Source organism: Paralichthys olivaceus, chromosome 2 (genome assembly GCF_024713975.1).
Source record: "Paralichthys olivaceus isolate ysfri-2021 chromosome 2, ASM2471397v2, whole genome shotgun sequence".
Taxonomy (NCBI): Eukaryota; Metazoa; Chordata; class Actinopteri; order Pleuronectiformes; family Paralichthyidae; genus Paralichthys; species Paralichthys olivaceus.
The window spans coordinates 13,769,168-13,786,708 of record NC_091094.1 but is presented as its reverse complement, the minus strand read 5'-3'; the positions used below and the strand labels follow the sequence as shown (position 1 = coordinate 13,786,708).

The window sequence follows — 17,541 nt, the reverse complement described above, 5'->3', positions numbered from 1 at the left end:
GGGAAGGTGCCTCATAAAACATATTTTTGGCCATTTTAATGTCATATCTCAAGCCTTCAACAAATTTCTTCAAATTTCTACCAGTTGTCCCTTAGACTCACTGAGGAACTGATTTTAATGGTCAAAGGTCACAGAGATCTCATATCAGTCCGAAAAAGAAACACACTGTCAGTTGTGTTGTCATTTAACAAACTGTTCACAAGACACATTAGATCATCTTTGTCTCTTTATAAAAACACACCCATTTAATCAGTTCAAGAGACACTCCACTGTGGACAACATTTATATATTGTTCTTACAGACAGTCTGGTTTCTATGTCAAGTACACTTTTACATTCTTTACATTATTTATTAGAATCAAAGAGTCTCAGTTAGTTTGTGTGTTGAAAGGTTCATTGATTATTCCCCCTTCCTACAAGCCTATGAACACATCTTCTGTCATTTATGACTGTCCAGCAGGCTTTTTGTTAAAAGGGACAGGGCACGAATCTCTCATATCCAGGCAGCACCAGTGAACACATCAAACTGGAGTTCCGTCCTTTGGAGGAGAGGATTCAGTCTTGCCGTCTTTTTTCACCTTTCCCTCAGCATCAGTGACGCTAGCAGGCTCGGCTGAACTCTCAGCTGCTTTCACAGGTTCTGCTTTGGCAGCATCTTCACAGTCCTGTCCAGCTGGGAGGACACTCTTGTCCTCTGCTGAATGGTCAATGTCTGAAGGAGGTGGTGTACTATCAACTTCTGTCTGAGCGCTTATCTCCAAGGCTGGAGTGATCACCTGTTCGACTTCTGGAGGAGGAGGTATAGTGTCAACCTCTGGCTTTGCGCTCGTCTCCAGGATTGGAGCGATCACCTGTTCGATTTCTGGAGGAGGAGGTATAGTGTCAACCTCTGGCTTCGTGCTAATTTCCAGGACTGGAATGATCACCTGTTCAACTTCTGGAGGAGGTATAGTGTCAACCTCTGGCTTTGTGCTCGTCTCCAGGATTGGAGCGATCACCTGTTCGACTTCTGGAGGAGGTATAGTGTCAACCTCTGGCTTTACACTCGTCTCCAGGACTGGAGCGATCACCTGTTCGACTTCTGGAGGAGGTATAGTGTCAACCTCTGGCTTTGCGCTCGTCTCCAGGATTGGAGCGATCACCTGTTCGATTTCTGGAGGAGGTGGTATAGTGTCAACCTCTGGCTTTGCGCTCGTCTCCAGGATTGGAGCGATCACCTGTTCGATTTCTGGAGGAGGAGGTATAGTGTCAACCTCTGGCTTCGTGCTAATTTCCAGGACTGGAATGATCACCTGTTCAACTTCTGGAGGAGGTATAGTGTCAACCTCTGGCTTTGTGCTCGTCTCCAGGATTGGAGCGATCACCTGTTCGACTTCTGGAGGAGGTATAGTGTCAACCTCTGGCTTTGTGCTCGTCTCCAGGATTGGAGCGATCACCTGTTCGACTTCTGGAGGAGGTATAGTGTCAACCTCTGGCTTTGTGCTCGTCTCCAGGATTGGAGCGATCACCTGTTCGATTTCTGAAGGAGGAGGTATAGTGTCAACCTCTGGCTTTGCGCTCGTCTCCAGGATTGGAGCGATCACCTGTTCGATTTCTGAAGGAGGAGGTATAGTGTCAACCTCTGGCTTTGCGCTCATTGCTAAGGCTGGAGCAATCACCTGGTTGATGTCTGAAAGAGGTGGTAAAGTGTCAACCTCTGGCTTTGCGCTCATCTCCAGGATTGGAGCGATCACCTGCTGAGCTTCAGGTGCCTCAGTGCGGGGCAGATTGAAGCCCATTTTGCTTGCAGTGGTTGCCGCCCCAGCTGAGGGAGGCGTAAGGGTCTTGGCATCCTCCTCTCCAAGCAGCCAGTCCATCTTCTGAACGTGCTGCTTGACAGCGTCATCAACACGAGCGTCAATCATAGCCTCTGTCAGGATCCCATCTTCAGAAGAATATGCTGCCGCCTACAAGATCATGAAGCACAACATATGTTTTAAACATCCATCTACTAAATGAAATGTAGATCTTAGGGCAATTTGAAGAGCAGCTGGGTGGTCATGTTTACACTGCAGTTTTAATTGAAGATCACAGCAATGACTTAAGGGAACATACCTGCCAGGCCACACCCAGCTTGGAGATCTCTCTTCCTGACATGCCACCTGTCCTCTTCGCAATCTCAGAGCATTTTTCACCATAGTCAAACTGTGCCAACTTCATCCTCCTGCACAAACACAAGCACAACAGAAAGATGAAGAAACCAGTGTGATGTTTCCCACTGTTTAATTGGCCTGGATGCAGTTTCATTCCAACTTTTCGCAACTTATTTCATTGCTTCCTGGCCCGTGTGTCACTCCACCCACCAGATCATTCATCTGAGCTTTTTCTAATTAATGCCTCAGCATGGCGGCCCATCCTCCACATGCACGGCAGGCTATTTTTGGCTTTCATCTCAAAAAGGCCCTGACACTGATCAAGCCCTCATTCTGTCACAACTTTCGATTGAAAGATTATTATCTAACTCATCAAAATCACTGTTTATCGCTTTAGGTGAGTTGTGGACTGAACCTAATCACTTGTTTCAGTATGCAACCCCGGTGTGTGGCTTAGTTCAGTACTTTACTTTACCAAACTAGTTCAGTGCCGGTTCTACACCTGCTTGTGGGCTGTTTCCTTGGCCTGTTGTGATGCTGGTTGCAGCTTTCTTACTGAAATTATAAAAGTAACCTGCAGTAATTGCAGGTTCCACAGAACCGTGAAACTGGGCCACGGCTGCTGTTCATCTGTTCAGGGAAGCTTGTTGTCTTGAATGCACTGTTGTTGTGATCAACACAGTCACTTACATTGAGTCAAAGCCACCTCTGCTACACAGCGCTGTTTGCCTGTTTATTCAATTTTTACTGATTAAAAACAGCGGTTACTGGGGCCCTTAACGATACACATGCCAAGAATGAAGCCGATAAGATGAACGGTTCTCAAGATACGTGTTCAACCTACAGACAGTCTGAGATTTCTGGTGTGGGTAGATAATTATGCTGTAGTGTTGGGATTGTACTCACTGTCTTCCTACAGTGGCGGGCTCCAGCACATATCTGTCAAAGTACAACCGCACCAGCCTCTCCCTCTCCTCAGGGCCCGGCAGAGCAAAATTCACTATTTCATCGATACGGTCGTTAATGGCCCAGTCAAACTGCTCTGGCTGGTTACTGGCCAACACCAGCATGAACCTTCAGGAAACACACAGACATGAAGCAGATTAGAAACGTGCTGCAAAGAATATGAAACTGTTCAGGTTTAGTTCAAAGCACCAGACTGACACAGAGTGAAAATAAACATTTACTTGTTGCTCTGTTCTCCAGTGCGATACAAGAACGCATTCAAAGTGGCTCTGAGGTCCTCACTGATCTTCTCCTACAAAATGTAAGAATGAAGTGATGTAGTTGACGATAAATTAGGCAGTTATATATTTTAAATTACATACTTTGTAAAGAAACTACCAAGGTTTCTGATAAATAAAAAAGATGCACACTTACTGTTGATCTCTTGCGTAGGAAGGCATCAGCTTCATCAACAAACAGCAGCAGCCTGTGACGGAATATCAATAAAATCACTTCACTGTCACTGGTGATACTTTATTCATATCGTCAGATTATTGTAATATAGAAGAAATATACCCTCGTCGACTTGTGTTTGCCCAGTCAAAGACTTTATGCATGGCGGTCACACCATCACGACCCATGGGTGCAACATCGCCACCAGTCATAATTGCATAGTCCATCCCAGAATGCATTGCCAGCTTCTACTCAACACAAAGAGAAAAACCTCACAGTCAGATACAGCTTCACTGTACATGTAGTTTACATCAGGGGACACCAGGCGTACCTTAGCAAACAGTGTTTTGCCAGTGCCTGGCGGGCCGTACATGAGGATGTTCCTGTAAAGGCCGTTATTCTGTCTTGTGTTTCTTGTTGCTATGGCGATGTCACGCACGCGCTCTTCAAGGGAAGGCTAAGAAAAGAAGGAAATGCATTTGTCTCAAGTTATTACAATTTAAAATTGGGTTAAATCTTTTTTAAAGACCTCGATATCCACTTACACTGAGCACGACTCCTTCAAGTGCATCCTGAGGTTTGCTCCTCAGTCGTTTAGTCGTCTAAGAAGTGAAGAAGGGACAGGAAAATTATTATTAACATATTATAATCTGCAGCCACAAAATGTAAAGAGGTCCAGTTAATAATCAGGTACCTTGACTGGATGCTTGATTGCTTCTCCCACAGTTAATCGGGACGTCTCTCGCACCAGCGAAGGCTTCCCAAGCCTCGCCTCGATGTAACGTCCTGCCACCCCTGTCGCGTTTCGGGCTGAATACACGCCAACAGCTAAAAGGGTCAATCCTGCCACCTGGTTATGTGACAGAACAGTTAATACCATTTTCAAACATTGGTCAATGCAAAGATCAAGAAAACTGCAACAGTGTGTGTACTCATTGATAATACAAATACACCATTTAAAGATTGCTATGGTGATATGAAGGAAACTACTTGTTTTCATCATTTCTGCCATCAACTTTTCTTCTTCCAAAGGGCTGAATATGAGAGTAGTTATGTGTGAAGTGTTTGTCCAAGCAGTAGAAACAGAATGTACGAGTCATATAAAGAACAAACTTTATGAATAGTAGTGTCTTTATATTGAGCCACTTTAAACACCTAACCAACCCTTATTTTGAGGAAGAAACAGAGTAAGAGAACTCATGGCAAATTCAAACCCTATCATCAGGTGTAGATGGAACCAGACATCTCACCGTGGCTATGACTTTGTCCCCGTCTGAAATAAAGGCTCTGAATCCTTCTCCAAACACAGCACCAGCGGTTCTAAAAAGCAAATACTCTTATTAACTGCCAGTTTGCCTTCAGGGTTCTGTCAGAATAGTCACTTTACATATAAAACTGACTTGTGTGTACTAGTGTGATGGTGACTGCAACTGTTTTAAACACATCTTCAATTTACTAGATACAGCCCTAACAATGTTTTTTGGGGGGGGGGGTACCAATATTAGGGAGTACAACATTTCTGATTTCTATATATTCAGATTTGTGTTAATTGACAGTGATTTCAAAGGAATGAAATCATTTAGGGGTTAGTTTTAATATCTGCGAATATAAACGCTGATATAATGTGTCGGCTCGTCTTGGCCAAAATGATCAACCAACAGATAAATGGATCAGGCTCTGATGAACAGTGTAGAGTGCGTCTTACTTGATGGACTCCAGCACAGTCTGTCTGTGTTCTGCAGCCTTCAGACGGATCTGCTCGCGAATGATATCAGCGTTCTCTCTCTCCACGCGGGCTCGAGCTTTGGACTCGGCCTCTATACGCAGGAGCTCGTTCTTGTGCCTCAGCTCCATCTCGTGCTCGATCGTCGCTGTAAAAAAAAAAACGTGATACCACAAACACATAAACCTCAGCAGCTTCCAGGAGACCCTGACGTCAGTGTAACAGTGGTAAGGTCCATACCTTTCCTCATGGCCTCCTGTTTATGTACAGACTCCTCCTGCTTGCGGAGGTTCTCCTCATTCAGAATTTGCTGTTAAAAATAAAAACAAGTAATCATCAGTAACTACAGCTCATTTTAAAGTATTTCACAATAAATATGAAGACAACGGCGTCACCTGTTGCCTGAGTTGTTCCTCATATCTCTGTCTGGCCAGTTTATCTTGGTACTGAGCTCTCTGTGGAGGGACAGAAAACCATCAACTTGAACCATGAAACTTCAAATGTTCAAATTTACTGCTGCAAGATACTTCAAATTCTTCTTTACCTCAAAAATAACAAAGAAAAGAGCATTTCTGTTCATACCGCTTGATGCTGCTTGGTCTCCTCATTCAGAGTTTTCCTCCTCTCCTCAGCCTGGACTCGTATCTGTTCGCCTTTGAGCTGCTCGACCGCTGCTTCGTATTCCTGTTACAGTGACACAAAAACAATGAGAAATCACAACACACAACACTTGAGTTCATTATAAGACTATTGTCGTCTGGGTCATATCATAGAAATCCTCAAAACAATACACACATGGGGCTGGATCTGACTTGTGTTTCATGTTGTACTGACATGAGTCATTTTCAGACATGAACTCTGGAAAACTTGGTCCTGACATTCTCCAAAATATGCCTTTCACGTTCGAATAGTGCAGCAGGAGACCGAAACAAGAAAATGACTGAAACATGATTTTCTTTCAGTGACTCTGCAGCACAGACTGAAATATAGATATGGGAGGTATCAACCCGCAGTGTTTCTCTCTATGTTCGCCTGGTTTGAAATAACAAAGATGCAAATTGACAAGTTCAATGAACTCTACTAATCTCACTGCCCTGCAGCAGATGAAGAGTGAGGCAGGTACAAAGTGTCCGCACCTTCATTTTGCTCTGGTGTTCCATCTGGGTGCTCTGCTCCTGCATACGAGCCAACTCGAGAGCTTCTTTGGCGTGTCCTGGGTAGAGGAGAGAAGAGCGGACAACACACAGCTGAATGATGGGGTTTCAGTGTAGAAATACGTTTTAATTTGAGTCCTGCTGTGGCTCCGTCTCAGTTGGATCTGCAGGATCCAACCAGGCGAGTCCTGACAGGAATCCTCTCATCTTTTACCTGACTAGTTTACATTCCCTTTGAACCTGATTGGTAAACTGCTTCGAATGAAATAATAAACACATTGCACTTTATTAACGATAGAATTTAAGCTAATGCATGTGTGTGTGTGTGTGTGTGTGTGTGTGTGTGCAGGTGGAAGGTGGGTGTTACAAGCTGAGACTGCAAGGTGTGACCTTTGAACCCTGCCTGTCTGTTTGAATGAAGCTGTGGGCAGCACGTGACTGTTCTCACGAGCTACCAGAACAAATAAGATTCAGATTGTGAAAGATGAAATGAAGCTCTTGGTATAGCTGCTGTTATAGATCATGATGCTGGGCCTTATTACACGACTGGAGCGACCTCCACCGCGGAGCAGAGAGGAGCTGGCTGCTGTCACTGTGCAGTGATATTATTAAAATGGGGTTTCTCCCTCCTGAACACTTACGGGACTTGTCGAGCTCCTTGGCCGCTTGTGCAGCTCGCTCCAGCCCGGTGGGATCGAAGTTGCTCCATTTGTCCTTGGGTTTGTCTCCTCCGCCGCTGGAGCCTCCGGCCGGCGGCGGAGGAGGAGGAGGCTGAGCCGGAGCTTCGGGCTGCCCCCGGTTCAGGCCGAACAGCCACGACATGTCCGCAGAGGAGGAAGAAAGGTCCGAGGGTCCTGGGTTGTGGACAGAGACAGAGACAGGGACAGAGAGGAGGAGGCAGCTGTTTCTCTGATGTCCCTGCACTTCCTCCACACGTGTGTCACACCGCGTTCATTTGCGCATGTCCACCAGGGGGCGCAGGGTTTCTCTGAAAAACAGCAACGGTGATTGGCTGGCGACGAGTATTCCCTCCTCTCATTGGTTAGATTACTCGTCACTGTATTCGGGAAAGGTCAACTGTAGTCCCGCCCACAGGTGGTACGGCAGCCGGAGAGGGTCAGAACACCGACACCGCAAATGGAGTGGGACAGGATGTTCTTTCTGTTGCATCAGGCTGGATGAGGTTTTGTAAATCAGAGGTCACCGACAGTAATGTGTTGTCTGCAGTCAGTGGGTTTGATCCCCAGAGAGATATGTGCAACCTGCACAGCTCCCAGAAAACCACATGCACCAACTCTGGCTCTGTGCACTCCTCATTCACTCAGGTGTAATCTCATTTAAAGAAGTGGTCACAACTTCTCAAGCCCAAGGTCACTTTAATTCAAAGCATAAGCCGAAATCTACCACCCCCCCCCCCCCAAAAAAAAACACACTGAGGAAGTATATATTTATTATTTTTGCAATTTCTGTTAAAGGCTCAATGTACAAGCATAAATATACACAGAGAAAGGCAGGTATGCAACTTTGTCTATTCAATGCACAATATTCACATTAATATTAATTCATATTAACAGCATCTGTTCAATGCACAATATTTAGATTCAGTTCAACAATATGTTCTGCAGAGTTCTACTACTGTACTACTGTATTCTTCCTATTTCTATATGTTCTTGTTAATATTGTTAATGTTTATTAATTTAAGTTTATATGCTTCTTATGTTTATATTTCCTTGTTTATATCATTCATATTTTTCTATTTAAGTTTACATTCTTCCTTATGACCTAAATTTTACTGATGTTTCTTGATTTTCAACAGAGGCCTCTAATCTATGTTATATTAATACAATTATACTATAGACAATGACAGTGTCAACAGAAGTTTAATAAGCGCCTACCAAATGCTGCTGGCGCATGAGACTGACTCTATTGCTATGCGCTAATATGAACATTTAATTATTAATCATATTAAAAACAATAATAATAATAGGGTTGGTTTGAATGGGACTGCATTGGACTGGAAGATTGTTTAGACTTAAAACTTGGGTGTTTTTGCTTCTCAAATGCCACTGGATAATCAAATTTAAGTAATTTTGTCCTTGTGGCCAAATTTAATTTGTCATGCCTATAAAAGAAGGGATTTGTAGGGATCTATCAACAACAAATAACATGTCAAATAAAATACCTCTTAAATTCCCATTCTTAAAAGTGCAGTGTGTAGAATTTTGTGATATCTAGTGTTGAAATGTCATGTTGCAGCTGAGCACCCCTCACCTCACCCTCTCCTTCCAAACATGAAAAAGAACCTGTGGTAGCCTTTAATTGTCACAAAAACTCAAAAGGTGTTTCGTTTGTTCAGTCTGGACTAATGTAAAAAAACATGGCGGCCTCCGTAGAGAGGGTCCCCTCGATGTAAATATAAAGTATTTAAATATAAAGAGTCTTTTCTGGGGTAAAGAAAACTACAATTCATACAATTTAGATGAAACTAGTGAAAACATCATGAGGATTATTCTACATTAAATTTCTGCCAAAAGTTCCCTTTAACCTAAATCTTACACACTGGACCTTTAAATTCCCATTCTTAAAGTAGCTGGGGGGGTTTTAAATGAAGAGAATCAAGAATAAATATCAAAATGTTTAATGAACTAAACATTATGAGGACAATCTTTACCACAACAAAGGGTAAAATATATATTTACACATAGACAAAAGTCATCACATAACGCTTGAGGTCACTCTTTTCTTCCCAACCTCCAAAAAACTCACAATCCAACAGTATCAAATCATAACTTAACAATGGTTGCATGTGGTGAATACAAGAAAAGCTGTGGAAATTGATAATCACATCCTCTATCTCAACACTGGAGGGAAACAGCTGAGGAACATTGCTATATTGTGTTGGACTGAAGTCAGTGAATGTAGCAGGAGCAGGTGTGTGCAGACAAACAGTTGCTTTGCTGTTTAATGTCAGATCTTGGATTATGATGATGATCTCTTGATGCCTTCAGTGCAGAATTGACTGTACAGGGTAAACCATTGTCAGCACTGTCACACGGAATAATAAATACCAGGGGCTTAAATAGAATTCATATGAATTTGACAAAACTCTCCTTTTGAATGAGTTTTCCGCAGCATGCGTGCAGGGGACCACAGCATGTAAAGAGACGGTCCTTGAAGGTCAAAGACCAAGGCACTTCAACAGTAATTATCCGCCCTGCCAAAATGTCCTTCAATATACTTCTATACTTCTACTTCAGGGATTTGGATCTGCTCTCTTTTAAACTGAGGACCAGTGTGGGGCTGATTTATGTGGGACATGCAGGAAAGAGACACTGGATAACTAAACTGTCAGCCAGTGAACTCCTCACCACAAGCACCAGGCAAACCATGAGCCATATGGTGGTCAGACCCTGATCTCAATGTGGATCATTTCTGTGGGGTGTTAAACACCGGGCCACCCTCGTATACTGATCAAGAAGAGTGCCTAAAAAAACATTCAAGATAATATGAAAAATACCTGATGAAACAGAACCTGAACAGAACCTAAGAGGTGAGTGTATGTCTGGTCAACAGTTTCAGGATCATCAACAATCCAAGGTGCTGCTCTTTAAACAACACAGCAACTGGCAATACATAACTGTAGCAAGCTCTTTATTGTAATAAAACAATTCGGGAGAAGACACCAGGAGGTTCTTTGCCGTCACCCAGCGCTGCACAGAAGCCTTCCTGTTGCCGAGCCTGTGCCAGCTTAGCGAGTGAGAGGAAAGACCGAGGTTCTGTGATGGCCAGATCACTGATAACATGTCGGTTCAGCTGAACGCTGGTCTGTGTGGAGGAAGAGAGGAAATGTCTTAAAAACAAATACAGTGAAACATCAAAACTACAAAGATCTTACAGAATGATGTTAAAACTATGTAACGTGCGACACAACCAACCTTTGTAAGGTTGTGCATGAGAGCAGGATACTTCATGCCGTGCTCTCGTGATGCCGCTGCAATGCGTGAAATCCACAGCTGAAGAAATGACAGCACATATTAAAATGATTACTTTGCTCAAGCACAGATCACAAATTATTTGAATATACACAATGGTGTTTCAAGTTTGTCCCTGTACTGTTTACAAGTAATACACATTCTGCTAGCTGAGGACTTGAAATAGTAGTACCAAACAAAACTGGGATTGGAAGGACACCTGACTTAAGTAAGTGACAACACTTCAAATATGTTTTTCTTTGTCATCTTGTGTTAAATGAATAAACTGACCTTAGCTTAGAGCTTTTCTAGTCAACTACTGTACAAGTCAAAGTCACACATTAGTTCTAAATGTTATGCTTTTCTGTCACACATCATAGACACTGAGTGAGCAGCCATCAGCAACAATTTCTTGCCATAGGACACTTGGGCGCACACACACAGACTGAGCCGAGGATCCAACCACCGACCTTCTGGTGGTTAGTAGACGACCTGCTCGATACCAGGTCATCTACTCCTTGTTTTTAACTGAGATCCTCGTAAGAACGCAGCTCACAGAAGAAGATCACAGAGGACCTTTAGGCTAAAAACTTGGTGTAAATGACCTCGGGGTGAGTGGAATTCAAATGTCGAGGCTTATGGACACTTGGGTGACACCATAAGAGCAATGTGGACACATTATTCTTTTTTCTGTTGTTTTTTCACATTTGAAGTATTAGTCATCATTTACTTATATTGCACTGGATTTGGCTGCAACGCTGTTTACCCCTGAGACTCTTCACCCACCCCTCCATCATCGACACAGTGGTGAGTAGATAATGAAGGAATTCTCAATTTTAGGGTGAACTATCCTCGTAAAGAAAGGGAGAGGTAGGAATATGACTACACATTAAACATGAAGATAAGATGTTGGGTCCTGCAGCAGGAGTCTGGACCCCCCAGCTGTTAGAATAAGAGTTTAGAAGACACGTGTTTAAAGGACGAACTGTTCAAACTCTTACCGTCCTCATGTTGCGTTTCTTCAGCCTCCTCGCTTTGGTGGCGTAGACGAAAGCTCTCCTGACGGCCCGCACGGCCAGACTGTAGCAGCGGTTCTTTCTGCCCCTGAAGTGCTGGAGGAAGAACCGACAGCAGGGTGACTACACCGGCTCTACCGGGAACACGTCTTACACATTACAGCCATGACACCGGCACAACGAGCGTGCAGCAGCAGGTTCGCTGCGTCTGCTCCAGGAGATCGCGACCTTACCCGCGCGTGCTTGAGAACTTCCTGAACTTTCCAGTATCTGTCGGGCCCGCGGCTCCTGATCCAACAAGACAGCGTGAGGAACACCATGTCTGCTCCCAGCCGAGGCGATGCAACACAATGAAAACAGGAGGCTCAGTGACCTCGACCCAGTTTCACCTGGAAGCAAACTGGATCCACTTCCACACGCGACTGACGCGGATACACTGGGTGAGTTCGTTTTCAAACCCGGGACATCGGTGCAGGAGTGTCACAGACAGTATGTGGAGGATTGTGTCTCCCCTGCACCGCCCGGCTGGTCTGTGGTGAGAGAAAACAAGCGCCGCGGTGAGAGCGGTGGCGCAGCCGCGGGGGATGCTGGGATAGCAGGCGGCGGAGGAAGAGGTCAGACAAGCTCCAAAATGGCGGCGGTTTGTTTCACGTCCTTGAGCCGCTGTGGCGTTGTGGCGTCTCGCTCCCCCGCAGGACTGGTGGTATGTTTGAACAAGTGTCCGGGTTCCATTGTTGTGTCACGGTCACACTCTGATACTGTCGCTTCGCTCAGAGGAACACTTCACCTTCTGGCCGCAGAGGTCTCCGTCTATGCGCTGAAGTGACGTAGTGCTAATGCTAGCCCTGCCTGTCAGCTGCGGTCAGACTGACTTTGCTGAAACGTTATAACTTTATAAAATGTGTGATATTAAATGTTGGTTATCGGTTAGCGTGCTTAGCACCAAATGTCAACTGATGGAACTTCAAAGTGTTTAACTTCAAAGTATCTCGCTCAAATCGTTGAGCTGAATCAGTTGAAGCTAATTGTAAACATCAGCCTGATGGAAGTGATGATTGTATACGTCACTGTGTAGTAATAGTACCAAGTTCAGCAGTATTTCATAATAATTCAAATATCTGAGTTTTAACTGATCTATGTTTATGAAGGGAAAAGCATTTCAGAGCTCAACTCAACAGTGGTGCTCTGTGAGTACAAAACCAAAACAAGCCACGTAACATAAAGTGCTCAAATTGTAAAATAGTCTTAAACTGCAGCATAGATCCATGACAATTTACTCAAGATAATAGATCAGAGAGGAAAGATAATAATGTAATTACAATAGAAAAAAAAGGTATTAAAGAGAAATGGGATCAGTCTTCACAGCTGCTGTTTTCATCTGTAAATTTTGTTTGCCTAAAATAATAGAAAAAGGAAATAGGTTTTGAACCCTGATATTGTCTCTGCAAGTCGACTGGAAAAAAGATCTGCTACTCTCATTAAGTAACTAAGGCAAAGAGTTTGGAACATACACTGACTGGCAGTCTATCCTCTTTTGTATGTATCCTCTTTTCATACTTGTGGATAAAATCCTTGCTGCTCATCATTTTTTTAATGTTGTACACATAATTGGGTGACATCTCGAATATACACCACGATCGTATTTATTTACTCCAATTGGAAGAATGTATATGGAAACAGCAGGTAAACAAGAATTTAACCCTGATGGAGTCTCAAAAATAATTTCTAACTTTTCTATGTGCTGTCACGATCCGATGCATGTATGTGTATGTAATGTAAATAGAGTGGCATATTAATCACATGTTGTCTCCTCTTGTCTCTGTTGTTAGGCGGTGCGGTACGCCCAAACAGCAGCTGCTCCAGCCGCTCAGCCCAGAATAAAGAAGTTCCAGGTGTACAGATGGGACCCAGACACTTCAGGAGACAAACCCCGCATGCAGACCTACGAGATAGACCTCAACACGTAGGTGTTACAGTTTTTCTCTCTTGAGTGAGGAGGAGGAAGACCAGTTGTGTTGCATTGTGTCAGTGCAACTTTCAGACTGTGTTGAAGTTTATTATGTCCCTAAATACATCAAATAAATGCACCAAATTTTACACACTGACAGATTCCCTAAATGTGACTGATTAATTTCATGAAGATTCAGGAAATTTTCCTTGGTAAAACAGTGAAAATGTCACAATGTTAAAGAAAGTGAAAACACATTCTGGGATCTGCTCTCTGATCCAGATCCGCACCAAAATTCAGTGGGCTCTTAATTTATTTGATGGGTTCTTCTCTGACTCATACTACATCCTTTCACCAAGTTTCATGAAAATCTGTTCATTTGTTTTTGTCTAATCTTGCTTAAAAACAAACAAACCTACCATCATACACACACAGAGGTGAAAACATAACCTCCTTGAAAGAGGTTATGACAAATTTGTGATTCTGGGCATGTTTTCTTGCACTAATGGTGGCTTGGTGCTCAGGGCATTGATCATTTAATCCAAGTACATGTAAACAGAGGGCATATTTTATAAACCAAGAACAGCCTTCAGGTGGATTAAACTCAGGTGGATTAAACTCAGATGGATTAATCTCAGATGTATCTGGCAGCCTGCCATGTTTCCTGCCCCCCTCCTTCACCTGTTGCTCTAATCAGCTTGAGAAGACTCAACTCTCTAGTGTCAAAATAACTCGCAGCATTGACTCACTGTCTGGTTGTTCTCCTCTACAGTTGTGGTCCAATGATTCTTGATGCACTGATCAAGATCAAGAATGAGATGGACTCCACTCTGACCTTCCGCCGCTCCTGCAGAGAAGGTCAGTCACATAGAGGCTGGAGTGTGCCAACAGAATAATTATTAACTTTAATATGTGCCAGTAGAAATTATTTTGATACAAATGCTTATGCTTTCAAATTTACAAAAGCATTAGTTACAGTTGCCTTAAGAAAATAGAATGAGCATTAAATGTGGTTAATGAATATACCAAAGTTATTGATTAGTTTGCTCTTCAGATTCTTTTTTTAAATCAATCAACCAACCATGATGGATAATGCTGCACAATCTCTTACCACCACCCACAGAAAGTAACAATCTACTTTTCTGAATTTCTTCAAACAGAAAATATCATGTACTACACTCCAGTATTAAAATACTTCAGTAAAGTTCAGTGATAGAGACCGTGTCTTGTACTGTGCTAGAAATGATAATGAAAATGTTTTATACAACTTTCTGCAGGTATTTGTGGGTCCTGTGCAATGAACATAAATGGAGGAAATACACTCGCTTGTCTTAACAAGATTGACACCAACCTTAGCAAGCCAACCAAGATTTACCCTCTGCCACATATGTATGTGGTCAAAGACCTGGTACCTGTGAGTAAAAACATATATTACTCCATTAACTGAAGTCATGATTTAACAAAGTCATTACATTAAGGACTTAAAGTATATTCATTGAATGCATGTGTTTATGTGACTGCAGCTGTTGAAAATAATAATTTCAGCCTAATTTGATTTATAGCCTCCTCGTTAATGTCATATACAAACCAACTGTCCAGATGTCTTTTCTTTTTGAATTTTGACTATTTCTCTCTTCTGTGTTGATGTGTTGCTGATTTTTGGAACATGGATGAATTTATTAACACAATCAGAAGTATTTTTCCAATTTTTGATTTTTTTTAACTTTTATTCTGACATATTTTTTTGTGTTTGCAGGATATGAGTAACTTCTACGCCCAGTACAAGTCTATTGAACCCTACCTGAAGAAGAAGGATGAGTCAATGGAGGGGAAAGAGCAGTACCTGCAGACTGTGGAGGACAGACAGAAACTGGTACACTGCTGGTTAATAATTTGGTAACACATTGACCGATAGTCCTCAAAGTCACATGATAATGAGAGTGAATATCCTTTCTTGTGTCTCTCCTGTGTAGGACGGCCTGTATGAATGTATCCTGTGTGCCTGCTGCAGCACGAGCTGCCCAAGTTACTGGTGGAATGGTGACAAGTACCTTGGACCTGCTGTGCTGATGCAGGTGTGTGTGCGCATGTTGAACACATCAACATTAAGGACAGTTCAGTCTGGATGTATTCTGAGTCAATTAAATAAATAGCATCAGAATTCCTAGTTATATATCCTGCCATCTCTCAGGCGTATCGATGGATGATTGATTCACGAGACGAGTTCACAGAGGAGCGTCTGTCCAAGCTGCAGGATCCTTTCTCTCTCTACCGCTGCCACACTATCATGAACTGCACCAAGACCTGCCCCAAGGTAACCTGTCAACACTCATATATGTCTACATGCACATTGCAGTTCATGCCATTACACAAATACTTCAGTTTGCCCTAATTGCATCACATTTCCATCAGTTGCATCTCTCAAGCTTGGTGAAAGGATGGAACTGTAAGCAAGCAAGAAAGAAAGCAACAAGACAGGATTTTAATAAAATGACAAATCCTTTATTCTCAGATGTTATGACAAGTATCCATACATGTGTAAAAAACTTAATTCTCTATTTACAGATATGTTTAGCCACAGTTTGTGGATCTTATTGCTTTGGTATGTTAACTGCCATTTTTTCAGTTTTTTGATTTGCATCTGTATTTATTGATATCTGTTTACAAAAATCTGTATTTAATAAACCAGGTGCTGATAATTATGTCACATACTTTCTTTAGATAATTAAGTATGTGAGTATTCAGTGTCTTAGGGCAAAGTTCTTTTAATGTTTCTCATGTCAAAATATATTTTCTACCTGATGCACAAAGATTTTCTAAATCATATAAGACCACAGCTAGATCACTGGCTGATTCCATCCTGTATCTTGTGACCTTAAAATGCAGACTACATCCCACAGCGTCTCCACTCATTAAATATCACAATTATTCTGATCGGTCTCTTTTCACCCGTCTCCTCTTCCTCACAGGGGTTGAACCCAGGAAAAGCCATTGCTGAGATCAAGAAGATGATGGCCACATACAAGGAGAAGAAGGCTGCTGTCGCTTGAAACCTCCGCCTCAGCTTCCTTTTCTATAACCTTTCCCTCCATGATTAAATTATATATTGATTAAGACTGCTAAATGGTCTGAAGGGCCAGTGCACCAGTCTGCCCAACCACCACCATAACCTGGGTCAACTAATGGAAATGTGTGTGTGTCTGGTTGGGGGACTTGGTGATACAAAAAACGCACATGTACAGTATGAATGCAGTAGAGGGTGTGTATGAGTCTGTACCACATCATTGGTATTTATATCCAGTTCCATTGTGTGTTTGTTCGTGCTCTTGAGAAAAATAATGCTGCATAGCAAAGTAAAAACATTTTTGTGTATCTTTCTTTTTTAGCTTATTGCTTCTCAGGTTAGTAGCACAGAGTTTATGTTCCCGCAGATCTTCCAACACACCAATGACAGTCTTTGTTTTGATGGAAAATAAATAGTCACAATGCCTGCCTTCCGTTTTCATCGGTTATTACTTGTCCTCATTAATGTTTCTCCTACTATTCACCTACCTCACCTGCGGTCATTGGCTGACTGTCCACTAGAGGTCATTACTGTGCAGAGTCCAAGCTCAAAATAAGTGGAGCAGCAGCATCTTCATTGCTGGGTTTACCTGAGACTTTGTTTTGATGTGTGTGTGAGTGACACGCATGTGTGTCACAGTGGTTATGTATTGTTAAGCCTCTCCTCTGGTGACAGCCAGGGGCCAGAGGCTCTATTTGTTTCATGGTTTAATGTCCATGCCATTCTTGTGAACATGATATCCACAGAACACCTTATCAGAATCCTTTCACATTTAGCAACACTTACTTGGGACTTAACCTGTTAGATTTTTGTCGCCAAAGGTCAAAGTCACTGACCTCACAAACACATTTTTGGACTTTTGAATTTTGAATTTCTACAAATATGAAACAAACATTCACTTGGATTCGAGGATTAACTGATTCGAATTCGGTGCCTGGAGGTCATGTATGTCTAACACTATAGGTTGTTAGTTGTGTTTTTTTCGGATAAACAATCTATTTTATTTTGCTGCACACTAACAGGTTCATTTGGACAGCCTCACTCGTGTTGTAACCTACGCTTTCTGTAAACTAGCTAAGGAATATAAAGCAGCTGTTTGAACCGGCCCCTGTTCCACCACAATTTAACAAATGTTG

The 17,541-nt window shown here is 42.6% G+C and overlaps 3 protein-coding genes across 3 annotated transcripts; 1 reads left to right on the top strand and 2 right to left on the bottom strand.

The window, feature by feature from the left end:
- Positions 1-213: 213 nt before the first annotated feature.
- Positions 214-7,399, bottom strand: atad3 (ATPase family AAA domain containing 3). The gene is made up of 16 exons (XM_069537313.1): positions 7,048-7,399; positions 6,389-6,465; positions 5,835-5,936; positions 5,648-5,707; positions 5,493-5,562; positions 5,235-5,400; positions 4,780-4,849; positions 4,224-4,379; positions 4,075-4,131; positions 3,861-3,986; positions 3,653-3,777; positions 3,512-3,563; positions 3,319-3,389; positions 3,038-3,205; positions 2,094-2,202; positions 214-1,945 (listed from the first exon to the last, which is right to left on the bottom strand). Exons 1-16 carry the CDS (start codon positions 7,226-7,228, stop codon positions 521-523), a joined length of 3,015 nt encoding a protein of 1,004 aa, XP_069393414.1. The 5' UTR covers positions 7,229-7,399; the 3' UTR covers positions 214-520.
- A 1,629-nt stretch (positions 7,400-9,028) lies between these two features.
- On the bottom strand, positions 9,029-11,768 carry mrpl20 (mitochondrial ribosomal protein L20). Its single transcript, XM_020105769.2, has 4 exons — positions 11,627-11,768; positions 11,379-11,489; positions 10,342-10,419; positions 9,029-10,231 (listed from the first exon to the last, which is right to left on the bottom strand). Exons 1-4 carry the CDS (start codon positions 11,711-11,713, stop codon positions 10,058-10,060), a joined length of 450 nt encoding a protein of 149 aa, XP_019961328.1. The 5' UTR covers positions 11,714-11,768; the 3' UTR covers positions 9,029-10,057.
- On the top strand, positions 11,734-16,831 carry sdhb (succinate dehydrogenase complex, subunit B, iron sulfur (Ip)). Its single transcript, XM_020105768.2, has 8 exons — positions 11,734-12,096; positions 13,223-13,356; positions 14,114-14,199; positions 14,619-14,755; positions 15,098-15,214; positions 15,315-15,416; positions 15,533-15,655; positions 16,311-16,831. The coding sequence occupies exons 1-8, from the start codon at positions 11,734-11,736 to the stop codon at positions 16,389-16,391; spliced, it is 1,143 nt and encodes a 380-aa protein (XP_019961327.1). The 3' UTR covers positions 16,392-16,831.
- The last annotated feature ends 710 nt before the right edge of the window (positions 16,832-17,541 follow it).